This window comes from Phascolarctos cinereus, unplaced genomic scaffold (assembly GCF_003287225.1).
Source record: "Phascolarctos cinereus isolate Bilbo 61053 unplaced genomic scaffold, phaCin_HiC Scaffold_726;HRSCAF=1367, whole genome shotgun sequence".
NCBI lineage: Eukaryota > Metazoa > Chordata > Mammalia > Diprotodontia > Phascolarctidae > Phascolarctos > Phascolarctos cinereus.
In genome coordinates, this window is record NW_027556098.1 from 421414638 (window position 1) to 421430811 (window position 16174).

The 16174-nt window shown below is 39.1% G+C and overlaps 2 protein-coding genes across 2 annotated transcripts; both read left to right on the forward strand.

The window, feature by feature from the left end:
* Positions 1-584: 584 nt before the first annotated feature.
* LOC110219830 (olfactory receptor 2AJ1-like) lies at positions 585-1550 on the forward strand. The gene is given in 3 exon segments (XM_021003539.2): positions 585-1082; positions 1085-1294; positions 1296-1550. Coding segments are annotated over 3 exon segments (963 nt in total).
* A 13345-nt stretch (positions 1551-14895) lies between these two features.
* Positions 14896-15840, forward strand: LOC110220229 (olfactory receptor 2AJ1-like). The gene has a single exon (XM_021004201.2). It carries the CDS (start codon positions 14896-14898, stop codon positions 15838-15840), a length of 945 nt encoding a protein of 314 aa, XP_020859860.1.
* Positions 15841-16174: the final 334 nt, after the last annotated feature.

The following is a 16174-nucleotide window of genomic DNA, read 5'->3' on the forward strand; positions in this document are numbered from 1 at the left end:
TATGGAAATCATTGTTTTATTCTATAAATAAAAAACAAAATAAATTTTAAAAAATAATGATGATGATGGTGGTGAGGGTGATGATGATGATATTAACAAAATAATCCTTGATTGGCTCAGGGAATTTTTCCTCCTGAATCTGTTGTATTTGCATACTTTAAAACAGTTCTTCCCCAAAGTTCCATTAGTCTCTGATCCCTTCATTGCACTGGAAAATGTTTCTTACTGTTCAACTGGGAGTAGAGACCAGGCATTGAGAGGCAGAAATAGCTTCCTGATTGCCTATCGAGCTAGGAAATCAACTAGGAAAAGAACATGTATGTAGAACCACCCAGCTGAGCCAAGTTTATTTTTTTCAGCACTTCAGTCAATGAACTGATAATCCCACGGGCTCAGTTAATTCAAGTAATTCATTTGATTGATGTCTTCGAGTTGCAACTTACTGACTTATTTCAATGAATTGACTTTTGCTGACAATCACTATTTGTAGCCACAGACTCGGTTTTGGGCTTTGTATTTTTACAATCTACTTCCTTTTCTAAAACTTGTGTTTTGGCCTTTAGGTAAAAAGTGAAATAATACTGATGTGGGAGGAAAAGAATCAGACTTTTACTAGAGATTTCATCCTTCTGGGACTATTGTATCCAAACCAGTACGGACTACTGTTCTTAATGCTTATTCTCATCATTTTTATGGTGGCAATCATGGGGAGCACAGTCTTGATTTTTCTTATCTGCCTCAACACCCAGCTCCACATTCCAATGTACTTCCTCCTCAGCCATCTCTCCTACATGGATATCTTGCACATCTCCAACATCATTCCCAAGATGACTTTCCTATCTGGCTGGCAGCCCATCACATTTGCAGATTGTGGGTTCCAGATCTTCCTCTCCCTCATATTTTTGGTTGCTAAATGCTTTCTTTTCAAGGCCATGTCCTATGATAGCTATGTAGCCATCTGGCGCCCACTGCATTATCTCACCCTCATGAACCATCAGATCAGTGTCCTCATGGCTGCTAGCTGCTGGCTTGCAGGAACCATCAACTCTAAAATTCACACAGCTTACACACTGCAACCCCCTCCTTTTGTGGCACAAGGAGCATTGACCACTTTTTCTGTGAAATCCCAGCCATGTTGAAACTCTCCTGTGTTGACACATCACACTACAAAGGAAGAGTCTATGTGAGTGCTGTGTTCTTCCTCCTAATTCCTTTTTCCATCATTCTTGCCTCTTATGATCAGATTCTCCATACTGTGCTTCACATTAAATTTGTGGAGGCCCAGAAAAAAAGTCTTCTCCACTTGTTCCTCCCATCTGACTGTGGTTGTCATGTACTATGGGCCATTTGTCTTTACATACATGAGGCCAAAGTCCTATCAAACTCCTGGTCAGGACAAGGTCTTAGCCATCTTCTATACCATTCTTACTCCCATGCTCAACCTTGCCATACCATACTGGGCAGGCATGTGCCAGTGCCTCCCATGTCACACAATCAATTCCAAGTTCTTAAGAGAGAACTTTTGCATATCCTCCTATCACTTCCTCTGACCACCATGTGAGCACTTGTCCAGTGTGTGTTCTCCAAGTGGAGAAGTGGAAGTTTTGCATTAGAACAACATGACCAACCCATTGGAGTTGTGCTCTCCATAGCAGAGTTTGAATTCTTGGCAGTTTAGTTCAAGAAATACCTTACTCTCTGCTATGTTATCCTGCCAGATGATCTTCAGAATCTTCCCAAGACAATTCAAGAGGAGGAAATTCAGTTTCCTGGCATGGTGTTGGTATGCTGTCCAGGTTTCAAAGGAATGCAACAATGAGGTCAGCATAACAGCTCTATACTGTATGGAAAATATCCCAAGTAGCATTCACGCATTTTTTGGTTGGACACCAAAAAAAAAATGTTTCTTACCACCTTTAAATGTACAATGAAGTGAACTCAACCAACTCACATATTTGCCTCCCCAAATAAAATCTATTGGCAATCCTATTTATTTGTTGAATTTATTTCATGAATTCTGGTTTAATTTATACCAAGAATGATGCTATTGATTCATGTTTCAATTCTTCCATTAGATAACAATCTCATATGTAGAGGGTAGCAACCAAATGTTAAAATAATATTTATAATAATATAAAACTCTGTGACTCATAGCAAAAATCTTTCATTGTCATGGCTACATCAAAGGTACTATGAAACTGCATTGTTCTTGGTATCATAGGTTGACACAATGAATTACTCATTGGCCAACTATCAGGAATCCAACTTCTCCATGTTCAGCAGGGCTTTCTCTCAGACAGAAGAGAGTTCATACACACACACACACACACACACACACACACACACACACACACTCCTTTTCTGCAATGACAAAAGATAATATTTTTATCCTGAATAAATAGAACTATCTCTTGTGATGGTATGGTTACAGATGATCTTGGGTTTTCCCTTTGAACCACTGATTGCAATTAGTTAGGATTCTGGATTATTGGTTCGTATGTGAGTTCATCTCTCTACTGATATAGAATGTAACTGTTCTGTAATTTTATTTATATTTTATGCATGCTACATCATAAATATTTCACAACCAATCCAATGTACTAAAACCTTTTGTCTATAATACATATGCAGGCATGTGTATATGTATATACATATATACATACATGTATGTATATTGGTGCTATCAATTTATCCTTCAACCTATCAAACCTCTGCTTCTCATTTTTCCAATATTACCGAACTACCTCCTTTTCTGTTGTCTCTCTAATAGAACATGAAGTCCTTGGGAGCCTGGGCTGTCTACCTTTTCTATACTTATTTTTAGTGTATAACAATTCCCTTTGCACACAGTACATGCTGTAGTCTTCTCTTGAGGCCCTCTCTCCCTTTTCATTTCACAGTTTGTATTCAGGTTTGAATTGTTCCCATCATTTACAACCTTCACTCCTACACATATCCTGCATAACAAAAATGAAGAAAATCATGTATTCATTTTGAATGGGGCAGCTCTCTCGTTCTTAGAGCAGACTTTATTCTAATTGTGGTTCATGGGGTTCAGGGGGATCATTCTCATTTACACTGGTTCTAAGTCATCAAAATTTAACCAATTACCCACAGAGGCTTGGTAAATTAGGCCATCTTTTGCCTCAATTCTTACCTTGTCCTTAATATTGAACGGGTGTTGCCTCAGACAAACTGAGACCTGGGGAAGATCTTAATTTAGAAAGACAAAGATCACCCACTGCTTCCTGGGCTTCCTCCAACTACAAAAAGGCTCTTTAAACAAATATAATTAAATAACTGGGGAAATATTGAGTGCCCATGATAGGTGAGTTAATAGAATAAAATGGCATTACTATCTAAACTAATATGTTTGTATAAATGGTTATTTATAATACCGATGAACTATCTTATAGAACTAGACAAAATGATAACAAAATTCATCTGGAGGTACAAAAGGCAAAAAATAGCAAGGGAAATAATGAAAAACTGGGAAGGAATGAAGCTTACCGAATCTAATTTGAACACAGTAATCATCAAAACAATTAGGTGTTGGCTAATAAATAGAGGAATGAATCAATGGAATAGATTTCTTACAAAATATGTGGAAGTTATGAGCACAGCATTTTAGTGTTTAATAAACCCAATGATCCTAGCTTAGTAGGTAGGACTCATTATTTGAAGAAAACAAAGCCTCGGAAAAAACTGGGAAGTGGTCAAATAGACACTAGTACAGACCAACCTCTCGCATCATATACTAAGATAAGCTCCAAATGGTTTCATCAATTAGGCATAAAGGATGACATTACAAATCGTAGGAGTGAGGAAGAAAAAAGTAGTCTTTCAAATCTATGGATACAAAAAGTGTTCATAGTCAAAGAAGTAACAGAGAAAGTCAAAGATAAAATGGATAATTTTTAATAAACTAAATTTTAAACATTCTTGCAGAAACAAAACCAATGCAGCTAAAATTAGAATTGAAGCAGGTAAATGGTGAAAGTATTTGCAGGTCTCTTTGATAAATTCCCATTCCCAACATGTACAGAAAATTAATAAATTAATAACAATGAGAGATATTCCCCAAGTGATAAATGATCAAAGGTATGAACAAGCAATTTTTAGAGGAAGAAATTCAAGTTATCAATAGCCATATTTTAAAAATACTTCAAATTAGAGAAATGCAAATTAAAGAAACTATGAGGCTTCCACTCACACTCATAAGGTTGGCAAGGTTACCAGAAAAGGAAATTGATGAATTCTAGAGGTGGTTTGGGAAAATGGATATATTGATATGTTTGGTTGCACTCTGAACTTGTCCAGGCACTCTGGAAAGAAATTTGGAGTTATACCTACAAATTTATTAAGCTGTACATATCCATTGACACAGCTACCAGATCAGTATCCTAAGAATATTAACTTTAGCCAAGATTTCCCTGTCTGACCTCCAAGGTGTATGTTTGCATTGTGAGTACGGATGTGTGAAAGGGGGAGGTAGAAGAGTCAGGGTATGTCTGAGTAGAGCAACATCAGGGATTCTTGGAGTGGAGGCCAGCGTTGTGTTTGCTATCTTCTGAGCTGTTCTGGCTCTGGAGCTGACCGTGGCCACTTCCATGAATTCATTAGACCTTCAAACAGTAACATAAGGAAATCATATTGCATTGTCTGGCAGATCCTAGGAGTCATTGTGCCCCAGTAGATTTGGAGGAACAGTAAACTCAATGGCTAGTGAAAGTACGGGGATCCTCATTTCTTCCAACAATACCTCTAAAGGAAGCAGTAAAAATGCAATATCAATATGCCCATTGGACTGTTGAATGCCCTGAGAAGTGAAGGGAATTTCAGCTGGTTCAGCAACCCTCCTCATCACTAGTTCTGGTGCTGTTGTCATTGGGTCGGATTGCTTCTCCTGAAATGAAAAGAAAAGAGCCTTCCAGTCAAGACTGTGCTGGTAAATGTCTAACAACTGACTCCCCCAAAAAAGTATGCTTTACACAATTTTCTTTTAATCTGAATTAATAGCATTTTGATCATTTTAAGTCCAGAAAATCAGCAAAACAATGAATTATGCCCTGATTTGTAGCAATTTGTGGATTTCCGAAGTGTAAATATTCACATTGAAAATGTAAGAATCAGCTCTTGTCACCCAGTTGAAACTGGCTCCAGCACACCTCAGCTTCCAAATCTACAATTCTAAAACTGCCCCCATTGACAGACATGTAGGTTGCCCTCCTCATTCTACCAAGGACCTTCAATGTCAAGTTAAGCAAGTTTCCTTCTCATGTCTGGAAAATACTCATAGTTTTAAAGTGAAGGGGTTGGAGTAGATAATGTCTAAAGCTACAGTCAGCTTAGAAATTCTCTTCTCAATGCATTTTTCAGTGATTGAGTGTCAGTGTATTCCCTTTTGGACTGTTCTGGGTGGAAGTGCAAGCCAACAATCATCTCCAGAGAGAAGACAATATGGGGATGATGGCATGTTTCTCTGTTAAGGGCCAGGGATGTACAAGTAAATGAGCTCAGGGGAAGTGTTTGGGGCAGAGATGGCAGATGATTGTACAGGTGGTCTCTGAGGACTTGGGCAGCACAATCACTGCAGGAGGACATGGGAGCACACCTGACAGTACCAGAGAATACATGTAGGATGTCAGATCTGCCTTTCCCTCCAGCAGCTATCTTCAGGAGTTGCATCAGGGCCAGCTGAGCAGTAGCAGCCTAGTACTCTGTTAGTCATCTTCACTTGTAAAGGTGAGAGAGGCATCAAACCTGGGATCACTGGGATCACACATTTAGAGTTGAAAGGACACTTTGAGATCATCAGGTCCAACTTGCTCATTTTTCAGATGAGGAAACTGAGGCCAAGTGAGGATAATGTGCTTTCCTAGTTTCTCATAACCAGGAACTGTCTGAGTTAGAATTAAAAGTCAGGCCATTCTGACTCCAAGTTCATTGCTGCATGCTGCATGTCAAGCAAGTGTGGGGACAATCTGTACAAAGTCATTGCCAATTTCCATTGAGGACTAGATATTAAGACATTCTTCAACAAATAATTACTAATACCAGTTCATGTTTTTACAGTATTTTCCTTATGCAGAACATTTATTTCTCAAGAGACTTTTGATATAAAAAATCCAAAAATTTTTACCCAACTTAAAGATGAGAAAACTGAGGTTCAGAGAAATCAAAGTTGTGGCTAAAATCCAGGTATTTATATGTCTTCTAATTATTTCAAATCAACAACTCTCTCCATCCTGTGATGCTACCTTCCCTGAAATTTAAATTAGACAGATATGGATAAGTGACTAACAGTCTGTGGAGCCTCTTTCTCTGAGGATATTCACAAAAAGTAGGTTCTCTTGTCAAGAACAGGGTAGGCATGGCCCTCCTGCAATGTAGGAAAGAGGTCACCTTTGGTAGACCCTTCTCACATAAGGAGTCTGTGATTGCTTGAGGGAGACATTGTGTGATAACATATCACCCAGTGAAGGTGAGAGAAGTGGGAGGCTAGAGGCAGCTCTGCAGCTGTGTGTGGAAATATGGAGGACAGATGTAAAAAGAAGATGGGCAAGAGTAAGTGACCTCAGAGTGGCACAGCACCCAAGGGTGGCATTGGAGTCAGGCAGTATGCCATCTTCTGAGCCATGCTACCTCTCACACTGATGTCAGACACTCCATTCCTCACACCGGATCTCAGATCCCCAGCTTCATACCTCAAAAGACAGGTATTCTGTACTTGATTCCTCAGCTCTGTACCATGACTGTTGGGCAGCTAGGAACAAGTACTGTACTGCACAACAGAAAAATGTCCAGAATTCTATCAATTGTTTACTTTACATTAAAGCAAAGTGGAGCCATGATGAAGAGCAAGGTGATATCAGGGAGGGATTATTGCTTCAAAAGATACTGAGTTGGAGAAGATATTGGAGTCTATGTATGCCTTCTTTGTAAGAGTATGTGTATGTATGTGTGTGTGTGTCCACATATATGTATGTGGTAAGCAAGTGGTGACATACAGAGCTTCCTGACTTAATTACTTAATTCAGTGAATCTATTCCATTTCCCAACATTATTTTCAACAAATAGACTTTTTCTCAGCCCTCAGATATCATTTATTCTTCATTAGAAAGAATTAGTTCTTTTACCACCTCAACCTGAGTTTTCATGGGGCAGTTGGATAGATTAGACACCTCCAATCATGCCTTTAGGGAATTTGCCAAAACGACCTGATTGATATTCATCTACACATAAAGTCTGAGTGACCGCGGTGATCAGATGTCTTAACATTACAGACCAGAGTCCCAGTCAAATGAGAAAAAAAATAAAACCTAACATTTATAGAGTAATAGGACCCCAGAGGCCATTTGACCCACTTTCTTCATTTTGCACATAAAAAACAGAATGCCAGTCTTCCTATGGCACACACAGAGATGAGTAAGGGCAGCGAGAGCCAAACCCAAGTCTTCTGATTCCAAAACCATAACAGTGGCAGTATTTACATGAGCAGTGTCTATGTGAAGCTAGTGTGTAAAACTGTTTGGAATGAAATGAAAAGATCAGGGATTCAATTCAGCAACAAAGCAGCTGCCTTGCTAGTTGAATGTTTCTTTTTAGTTCATCTGGAATCCCTGAGTCACGAACTGAGAGAGACCTTTGTGATCAGCTGCTTCAACTCTCTTCCCAGTACAGGAAGGTTTCCCTTCACAATGTTCTGGACCAGTGGTTATCTAGCCTCTTCTTACATGTCTCTTCTACCAGGAAACTCACTAATTCAAGTCAGCCCACCTCATTATTCCACTGTACTCATCGTTTGACACTTCTTTTTTCTTTTAAACTAAAATGCTTTCCCTAAAATGTTTGTACATCACTCTACCAAGTTCGGCCCCAGAATATCTTTAATTCCTAGGGCTGCAGAAGTTGGGAGGAGCTTTATAGAGCCCCTGCAAGCAATATTTTATATAGTTTATATGTTTGCACCTATTAGATTCTAGCTCCTGGAAGGGTCAGAGGTATGTGTGCAAAAAGGCAGATAGGTCAGGGGATGTGATAAGAACGTAAAAATTGGGCAACATTTAGATAATACCTTCTCATCGCTTCTGGACCACAAGACAGTAAAATGCATGGTCCTTTTGTCAGATATTAATCATGCCTCTCCACCAATTTGATTGAGTTCATTTTTTTTCTTTTTTCTTTCAATGAAGTGACTGAATGGGGGAGAGGCATTGCTTTCTCTATGCAAAAGAGTAGATCCAACTTTGTCTGTAAAAAACATAAGGCTGAGTGCTACTGGATATCCTCCCTTTTAGACCAGGAACCATTACTGAAGCAAATGATGGTGACTAATCTCTGTTAAAAGCAGAAAAAGAATAATTCTGCTTGACTATGGACTAAGATCTTCATGACACAGGATGTTCTGGATAAGGGGAGATGGTGAAATGAGGGGTTTAGGAAAATGGAAGGTTATTCTTCTCTGGTGGTGATGAACTGGACCTTGACGGTACTGTGCCTACCTACAGAAAGTGGTTCAAAGAGCATTTACATAGAATAATGATATATGCATGTATTAAGTGCATGCTCTGGGTGAGGCTAGTGCTCACAGCCTCGTAGATTGTATGACTTCATTGAGGACAGACAGTCATTTGTTTTCTTCATATACCCAGTGCTTAACATAGTACCTCACAAATAGCAGACACTTAATAAATGTTTATTGATTGACTTATGGGTTTACCATCATTTTAAGAGTTGAAAGCTGCTTACAAAGAGCTTTCAACTAAATATGAGCAACCCAACAAGCAGCCAGCTCAGTAAAATGTGATCAGGGCAGAAGAGCTGTCCAGGTGTGCTGTTCTCAGAAAGCCATACGTAAATAAGGAAGAACGGTTTGCAGTCATCTTGTGGATAGAGAAGATCCTGTGACAGGGCTCACAGTTGATTTAGGACTTGAAGGAGGAGAAGAATTTCCACCTGCAGAGAAGGGAATTTCCATCCCAAGCTCATGCCATGGTTATAGGAGGGGAAAAGGGGAAGTCCTTGATGGCTCCAGGTGTGTGGGGGAACCCCAAAATACAAGGGCAAAAGAAGCAGGTCCTGCCTTAAAGAATTTCTCTCAAGCCTTCTTTCAGCCAGAGACAAGGTTTATTATATCACCAATAGAAGTTGGCCATACTCTTAAGGAATCTGAGCAATTTAATGGAGGCAATGGGGACCTTTTCTAGATAAAGACTGTGGGGAGATCTGGATGTAATCTAGGAGAGGCCAAGTAGTCTGGGGTGACGGAGAGGTAACACAGAAGTGGTCTAGATAGAATTAAGGGTGTGAAGTGGACTGGGGCAATCCAGAGGTAGCAGAGGCAGGGCTGGGCCAGGTTAGAGGTAACAGAGAATTGAAGATTGGGGCAGGGTTCAATGAGCCACAATTCAAGGACAGTTGAAAGAATTATATTGAGATGAGCCTCAGGCAAACTCCAGGAGGGAAAGTCCAGAGCCTGTTAGGGGTCCATCATTAGCACCTCATCAAATGGATCAAATCCACTGTCTATTTTAGAATTCTCTACATCTAATCTAAGGTCACGGCAACAAGGAGAAATGGACTTGACATGTTGAATAAGCCAAGACATTGCTATGTCAGTCACCCAAGTGGATTGAGCAAGTAGACATTCTAATCAGATGCAGTCTGGCTCAACCTAAGGACAGAACAGCTCATCTTCACAGGAGTATTTAGAAACCAGGACTATTTTTGGCAGTTCTTGGTACTAGGGTGGCCTACTTCAAGTCAGGCTGGCTGGATTGTAGAGCCATTTCCACAGAGCAGTGAAAACATAGGAGCAGAACAACCTCCTAATTTGGTCAGTTCAGTCAAACAACAGTTACTTTGCTAAGTTCAAATACACTAGTTGTATTCATTTGGATGGATTCACTTATTAATTCTCCTTAAGACAGGATTACAGACTTTGAAGGTATCTTGGAATATCCTAAGAAGCAAGTGAGTCTAGTGCCTCAATTTTACTTATTTTACCTAATTTTACAACTGTGATTTACAACTTAATTTGCAACTGCAAAGTGAAATGGTTTTCCCAAAGTCACATAGCTAGTAAGTGTTTGATAGGGGATTTGAACCCAGCTCTTCCTGACCCCAAACCCAGTACCCTCTCAACTATACCACAATGCTTCTTTCAAGAATCTAGGACACTTCATTAATTTTTTAAAAATTACGTTTCATTTCAATATCTCTCAGAACTATACATTCTAGAAAATGTGTATGCTGATTCCTCCAGTGGAAGACACTGTCTTTCTTCTTATAATTTATAGGAGAAGTGTTGAAATAAACCTAAGAGTGACATTTCAACTAATAAGCATGGGTTATTTTTGACAAATGAGTTAGAGACGCTCCCTTGAAAGCAAATTTTAATAAGGGGTAAGAAGGATGGATCTTAAGAGTCTAGTTGCCTGAGAAGGTGGTATCAGAGGGGCACCAAGTGTGGGAAAACAGCACAGCATGAAGAGGCTGCACACCCTGAAAGTCAACTTGGTTGACTTTGAAGTTTTGCTAAGAGTTGACAATGAAAAAGAAGTTTCTAAAATCAGAGTTTCCTTATTTTTTTAATATCAGTGGTATTTATTGAAAGACACTCTCCAAGGTACTTAGTGGGATGTGTGTAAGATAGGACACTAAATTTATTGTGTTTCTAAAGACAACAATAAGCTGAGGCTGATAAGGAAAGCAAATGAGAGAGTTTTCTTTGAGCTCTATGGCGCAGAAAAATGAGGTCAAAGAAAAGGAAAGACCAGTGTTAAGCTTGGTTGACATGATAATCACCAACAAGAGAGGGAAGGCTGCTCAGTGTATATTTGGCTCTTTTTTTTCCACCAAGGATGATGACTTTAGTGCTGGAAAGAATGTAAGAATGACTCCTAGGCTTTTATTAGTCAGAGTTAGGGAGGAGATAGCATAGTAAAAGACAACCTTTCATGAATTCAATTAAACTAACTTGGATAATCATAGGTAATATTGATAACATTTTAATACTGTCCATAGGGTTTTCTTGGCAAAGATACTGGAGTGGTTTGCTGTTTCCTTCTCCAGTGGACAAAGATTCGTGTGATCAAAGCTGAGGCTTTTCCAGTAGCAATGCATGGCTATGAAAGTTGAACTATAAGGAAAGCTGAGCACTGCAGAGCTGATGCTTTTGAACTGTGGTGCCAGAGAATCAGTCAATACTTAAAGAAATTAATTCAGGCTATTCACTGGAAGGTCAAATGCTGAAGCTCAAATTTGGCCACATAATCAGAAGACGGGGCTAACTGGAAAAGACCTTTCTGTTGGAAAAGATTGAAAGCAAAAAGCAAAGTGGATGGCAAAGGATGAGAAGGATAAATAGTGTCATGGAAGCAATGAACATGAGCTTGGACAGACTTTAAGAGGCAGAGGACAGAAGGGCCTGGCTTCTAACATCTATGGGGTCACCAAGAGTAGGATATGACTGAATAACTGAACAATAACAACAAAATATTGATATAATTCTCTAATGGTGACAAAGTGCTTTCTTTACATTATTTTGATCTCTCATCACAACTTTATGAGGTACTATTTTCTGCAATTTATAGTGGAGAAAATGGAGTCTCAAAGAGGTTAAGTCATTTAAAAGTGTCACACATCTAGAAAATTAGTGAGACAGTATTTGAGACAGTATTTCCACTATGCTGTGGTGCCTCTCCTGTGACCTATATCCCCCCAGCTACAGAAAGAACTGATAGATGTCATTTTTGAGTAAATGCCAGTGACATATGAAATATTGTGGGGAATTGGATAAGAGGATTGGAGGAAGGCCAATGTTGGGCAAATTTTCAAAACCAATGGAAGAGAATAGAATTTATAACCCACAGGATTATTAGTTTGACTTTAGTTCCAGCAGAAATTTTAGAATACACACACACACACACACACACAAACACACTCACACACACACACACACACATATATATATATACACACACATATATATATGTATGTATGTATGTATGTATATGTATATGTATGTATATATAATCCCAAATGAACATCTAGAAAAGGAAGCAAGGATCACAAAGAATGAGCATGGCTCCATCAAGAATAAGTTGACTAGCATTGCCTTATTGTCTTTGCTGACAGAGTTACAAAGCCGATAGATCATAGGAATACTGTGAATGTCATTTACCAGCACAACTGAGCATTTTGTCAATACCTGCTATGGACACCCCCACCCATTTCCTTTTGCTGGTTCATTTTATTATTCATTATCATCTCTAGTTCTAAGAAGATTAATGAATATATATTTCCCCACAAATCATTTAGATTAAAATATACCACATTAATCAATAAACGCTGAGCCCGCAACACAGTTTATAAAATATTTATAAAGTAAACTAGAAAAAATCTCTTTTCTTATTATGTCTAGCTCACCACTCTTTCTACTTTTTCTGTGTGTGTGTGTGTGTGTGTGTTAGGAAACATAAGATCTCTGGTAGACATTCCAAGAAGACTATACAGTGAGGCAGTGTCTCCAGAATTGAAAAGTTATCAGTAATGGATGTATAGATGATGGATGTAGATAACTCTGTTTCACCACTTATACATTGAAAATAATCATTTACATCTGCTTGATTGTTGTTTACACAATTTATCAATTGTGGTGTCAGTAATCTTGTTTTTTTAAGTCAAGTAGTTTAGGGGGCCTGTGATATCTTTCTTTCTTTCCTTCTATTTATCAATCTATCTATCTCAGACCTATCAAATATATCAAAGCATAAGAATGTAACTATTATTTCATCATAAAAATAATGAAAGGGGTGGATTCAGAGATGTGTAGGAAGGTTCACATGAATTGCAATAGAGGAGTGAATGTAATCAGAACAATTTACACAATGATTATAACAATATTGAAAAAAAGAGCAACTTTAAAAAACTTAAGAACTATTATCAATGCAATTATAAACCAATCAATAACCATTTATTAAGCACCTACTGTGTACTAGAGATTTTGCTAAGTGCTAGGAATGTGAAGTAGGGCAAAAGACAGTCCTGACCCTCAAGGAGCTTGCAATCTATTGGGGAACATAATATGTAAATGACTACGTATAAACAGGCTGTAGATAGAATACATAGGAAATAATCAACCTGGAGAAGGTGTTAGAATTCAAGAATAGGGAAGGTTTCCTGTAGAAGCTAGGATTTCATTTGAGACTTGAAGGCAGCCAAGGAAAACAAAGAGAAGAGAGAGCCTTCCAGATATGAAGGACAGTGCAAGTGCCCAGAGCTGGCAGAAGGAGTGTCCGGTTTGAGGAAGTGTGACAGAGGTCGGTATCACTGGACCACACAGTACATCGCGGGGAGGTGATATATACAATTTCAATTCAATTCAAAAGCATTTTGTTTTGCCACGGAAACTGTTCTACATGCTGGGGATACAAAAAAGAAGCAAGATATCCCTGCCCTCAAGGTGCTTACAATCTAGAGAAGATTGAAAACAAGGGGAATAGGTTATGAAAGTCTTTGAATGTTAAACAGTTTTATAATTGTTCCTAGAAGTGATAGGGAGCTACAGCAGTTCATGGGTGACATGCTAATCCCTATGCTTTAAGAATGTCACTTGAGCAGCTTAGTAGAGAATGGCCTGGAGTTTAGGAAAAGCCTTGAGGCAGGGAGAGCAACTAGCAGGTGAATGTCATAGTCCAGGCATTAGGTAATGCTGGCCTTCCCCTGAGAAGGGAACACATCCAGGAGATGTCAGGAAGGGAGAATTGAGAGGTTTTGGTAAGAGATTGATGAGGTGGGCTGAGAGAGAGCCAGGATGACACCTAGTTTGTAAGAATAAAAAGGTCAAAGGCTTACTGACTCGGTCAAAACACTATGTCAATATGCCATGAATAATTTCACTGTGAAGATAATTGGTAGATGTGAAATATGGTGGCTGCCAAATAGAATCACCAAACAAAATGAAAATAACTCCAATTCAATTGATGTAAAGTGACTGGTTATCAAGGCAGGATTCCTTTCCAAATGGGGTGTCTACAAATAGTCAGTCCTATAACTTGTTAAAAGAAAGAATTCAAATGAGAAGAAATGCCCATTGTAAATGACATTTAAGAAGGTGAATATGGGAAGAGTGGCCAGACTAAACCAACAACACATGTCGGAAGCAACCCTGTTTTGAAAGCACTAAGAGTTATAATGCTACCGCAGAAATCTCCATATAATTTCCTTTTAGGCACAATTATGGTCCCTTAAATAGGGCAGTTAAGTGATGCAATAATAGATAGTGCTAAGTCTAGAGTCAGGAAGACTTAAGTTTAAATTCAGCCTCAGACAAGTCTTAAAAAATAGTAATGATGATGATGGTGAGGGTGATGATGACGATATGAACAAAATAATCCTTGGTTGATTCAGGGAAATTTTTACTCCTGAATCTGTTGTATTCACATATTTTACGACCAAACAGTTCTCCCAAAAAGTTCCATCAGTTGTTAATCTCTTTATTGCATTAGAAAATGTTTCTTGCTGTTCAACTGGGAGTAGAGACCAGGCATTGAGAGGCAGAATCAGCTTCCTGATTGCCTATCAAGCTGAGAAATCAACTAGGAAAGAAACATGAAAGTTGTACATGGGTAAAACTACTCAGCTGAGCCAAGTTTATTTTTTTTTCAGCACTTCAGTCAATGAACTGATCATCCCAAGGACTCAGTTACTTCAAGTAATTCATTTGATTGATGTCTTTGAGTTGCAACTCACTGACCTAAATCGATGAAATGACTTTTGCTGACAATCACTACTTGTGGCCATAGACTCAGTTATGTGCTTTGTATTTTTACCATCTTCCTTTTCTAAAACTTGTGTTTTGGCCTTTAGGTAAAAAGTGAAATAATACTGATGTGGGAGGAAAAGAATCAGACTTTTACTAGAGATTTCATCCTTCTGGGACTATTGTATCCAAACCAGTACGGACTACTGTTCTTAATGCTTATTCTCATCATTTTTATGGTGGCAATCATGGGGAACACAGTCTTGATTCTTCTTATCCACCTTGACACCCAGCTCCACACCCCAATGTACTTCCTTCTCAGCCATCTCTCCTTCATGGATATCTTGCACATCTCCAACATTGTTCCCAAGATGGCCAGTAATTTCATATCTGGCCAGCAGTCCATCACATTTGCAGGTTGTGGGTTCCAGATCTTCCTCTCCCTCATATTTTTAGGTGCTGAATGCCTTCTTCTAGCAGCCATGTCCTATGATCGCTATGTAGCCATCTGCCACCCATTGCGTTATCCCAACCTCATGAACCATCAGATCAGTGTCCTCATGGCTGCTGGATGCTGGCTTGTGGGAACCATCAACTCTACAATTCACACAACTTATGCACTGCACCTCCCCTTTTGTGGCACAAGGGGCATTGACCACTTTTTCTGTGAAATCCCAGCCATGTTGAAACTCTCCTGTGTTGACACATCACACTATGAAAGAGGAGTCTATGTGAGTGCTGTGTTTTTCCTCCTAATTCCCTTTTCCATCATTCTTGCCTCGTATGGTCAGATTCTATGTACCGTGCTTCACATTAAATCCGTGGAGGCCCAGAAAAAAGCCTTCTCCACTTGTTCCTCCCACCTGACTGTGGTTGTCATGTACTATGGGCCATTCATCTTTACATACATGAGGCCAAAGTCCTATCATACTCCTGGTCAGGACAAGATCTTAGCCATCTTATATACCATTCTTACTCCCATGCTCAACCCTATTATCTACAGCCTCAGAAATAAAGATGTGTTATGTGCCCTGATGAAGCTTTTAGGAAAGACACTAATGCACCGAAATTAAAATTTATTTAAAATTAGATTCAATGTCCATGGTTGTTGTCCTTCATTCTGGAAGAGGGCCACAATGCCATCACTGTGCTAGAGTCAAATTACAGTGTGTCCAACTGTGGCCAATCAGACCAATATGAGCTCAGAATGTTCTACCACAGATCAGGAACAAATAGTCCAGGTGAACATTTGGGGTGGATTCTCTAAATTTGTGCATCTCATATTTCTTTTGAGCTGCTTCAGTTTTGCTTTGCTCATAGAGCACAGCTACTTCTCTGATGAGGACACACCATGCTGAGCAGTCGTGTGGCAGTGTCTCCCATGCCACACAATCAATTCAAAGTTCT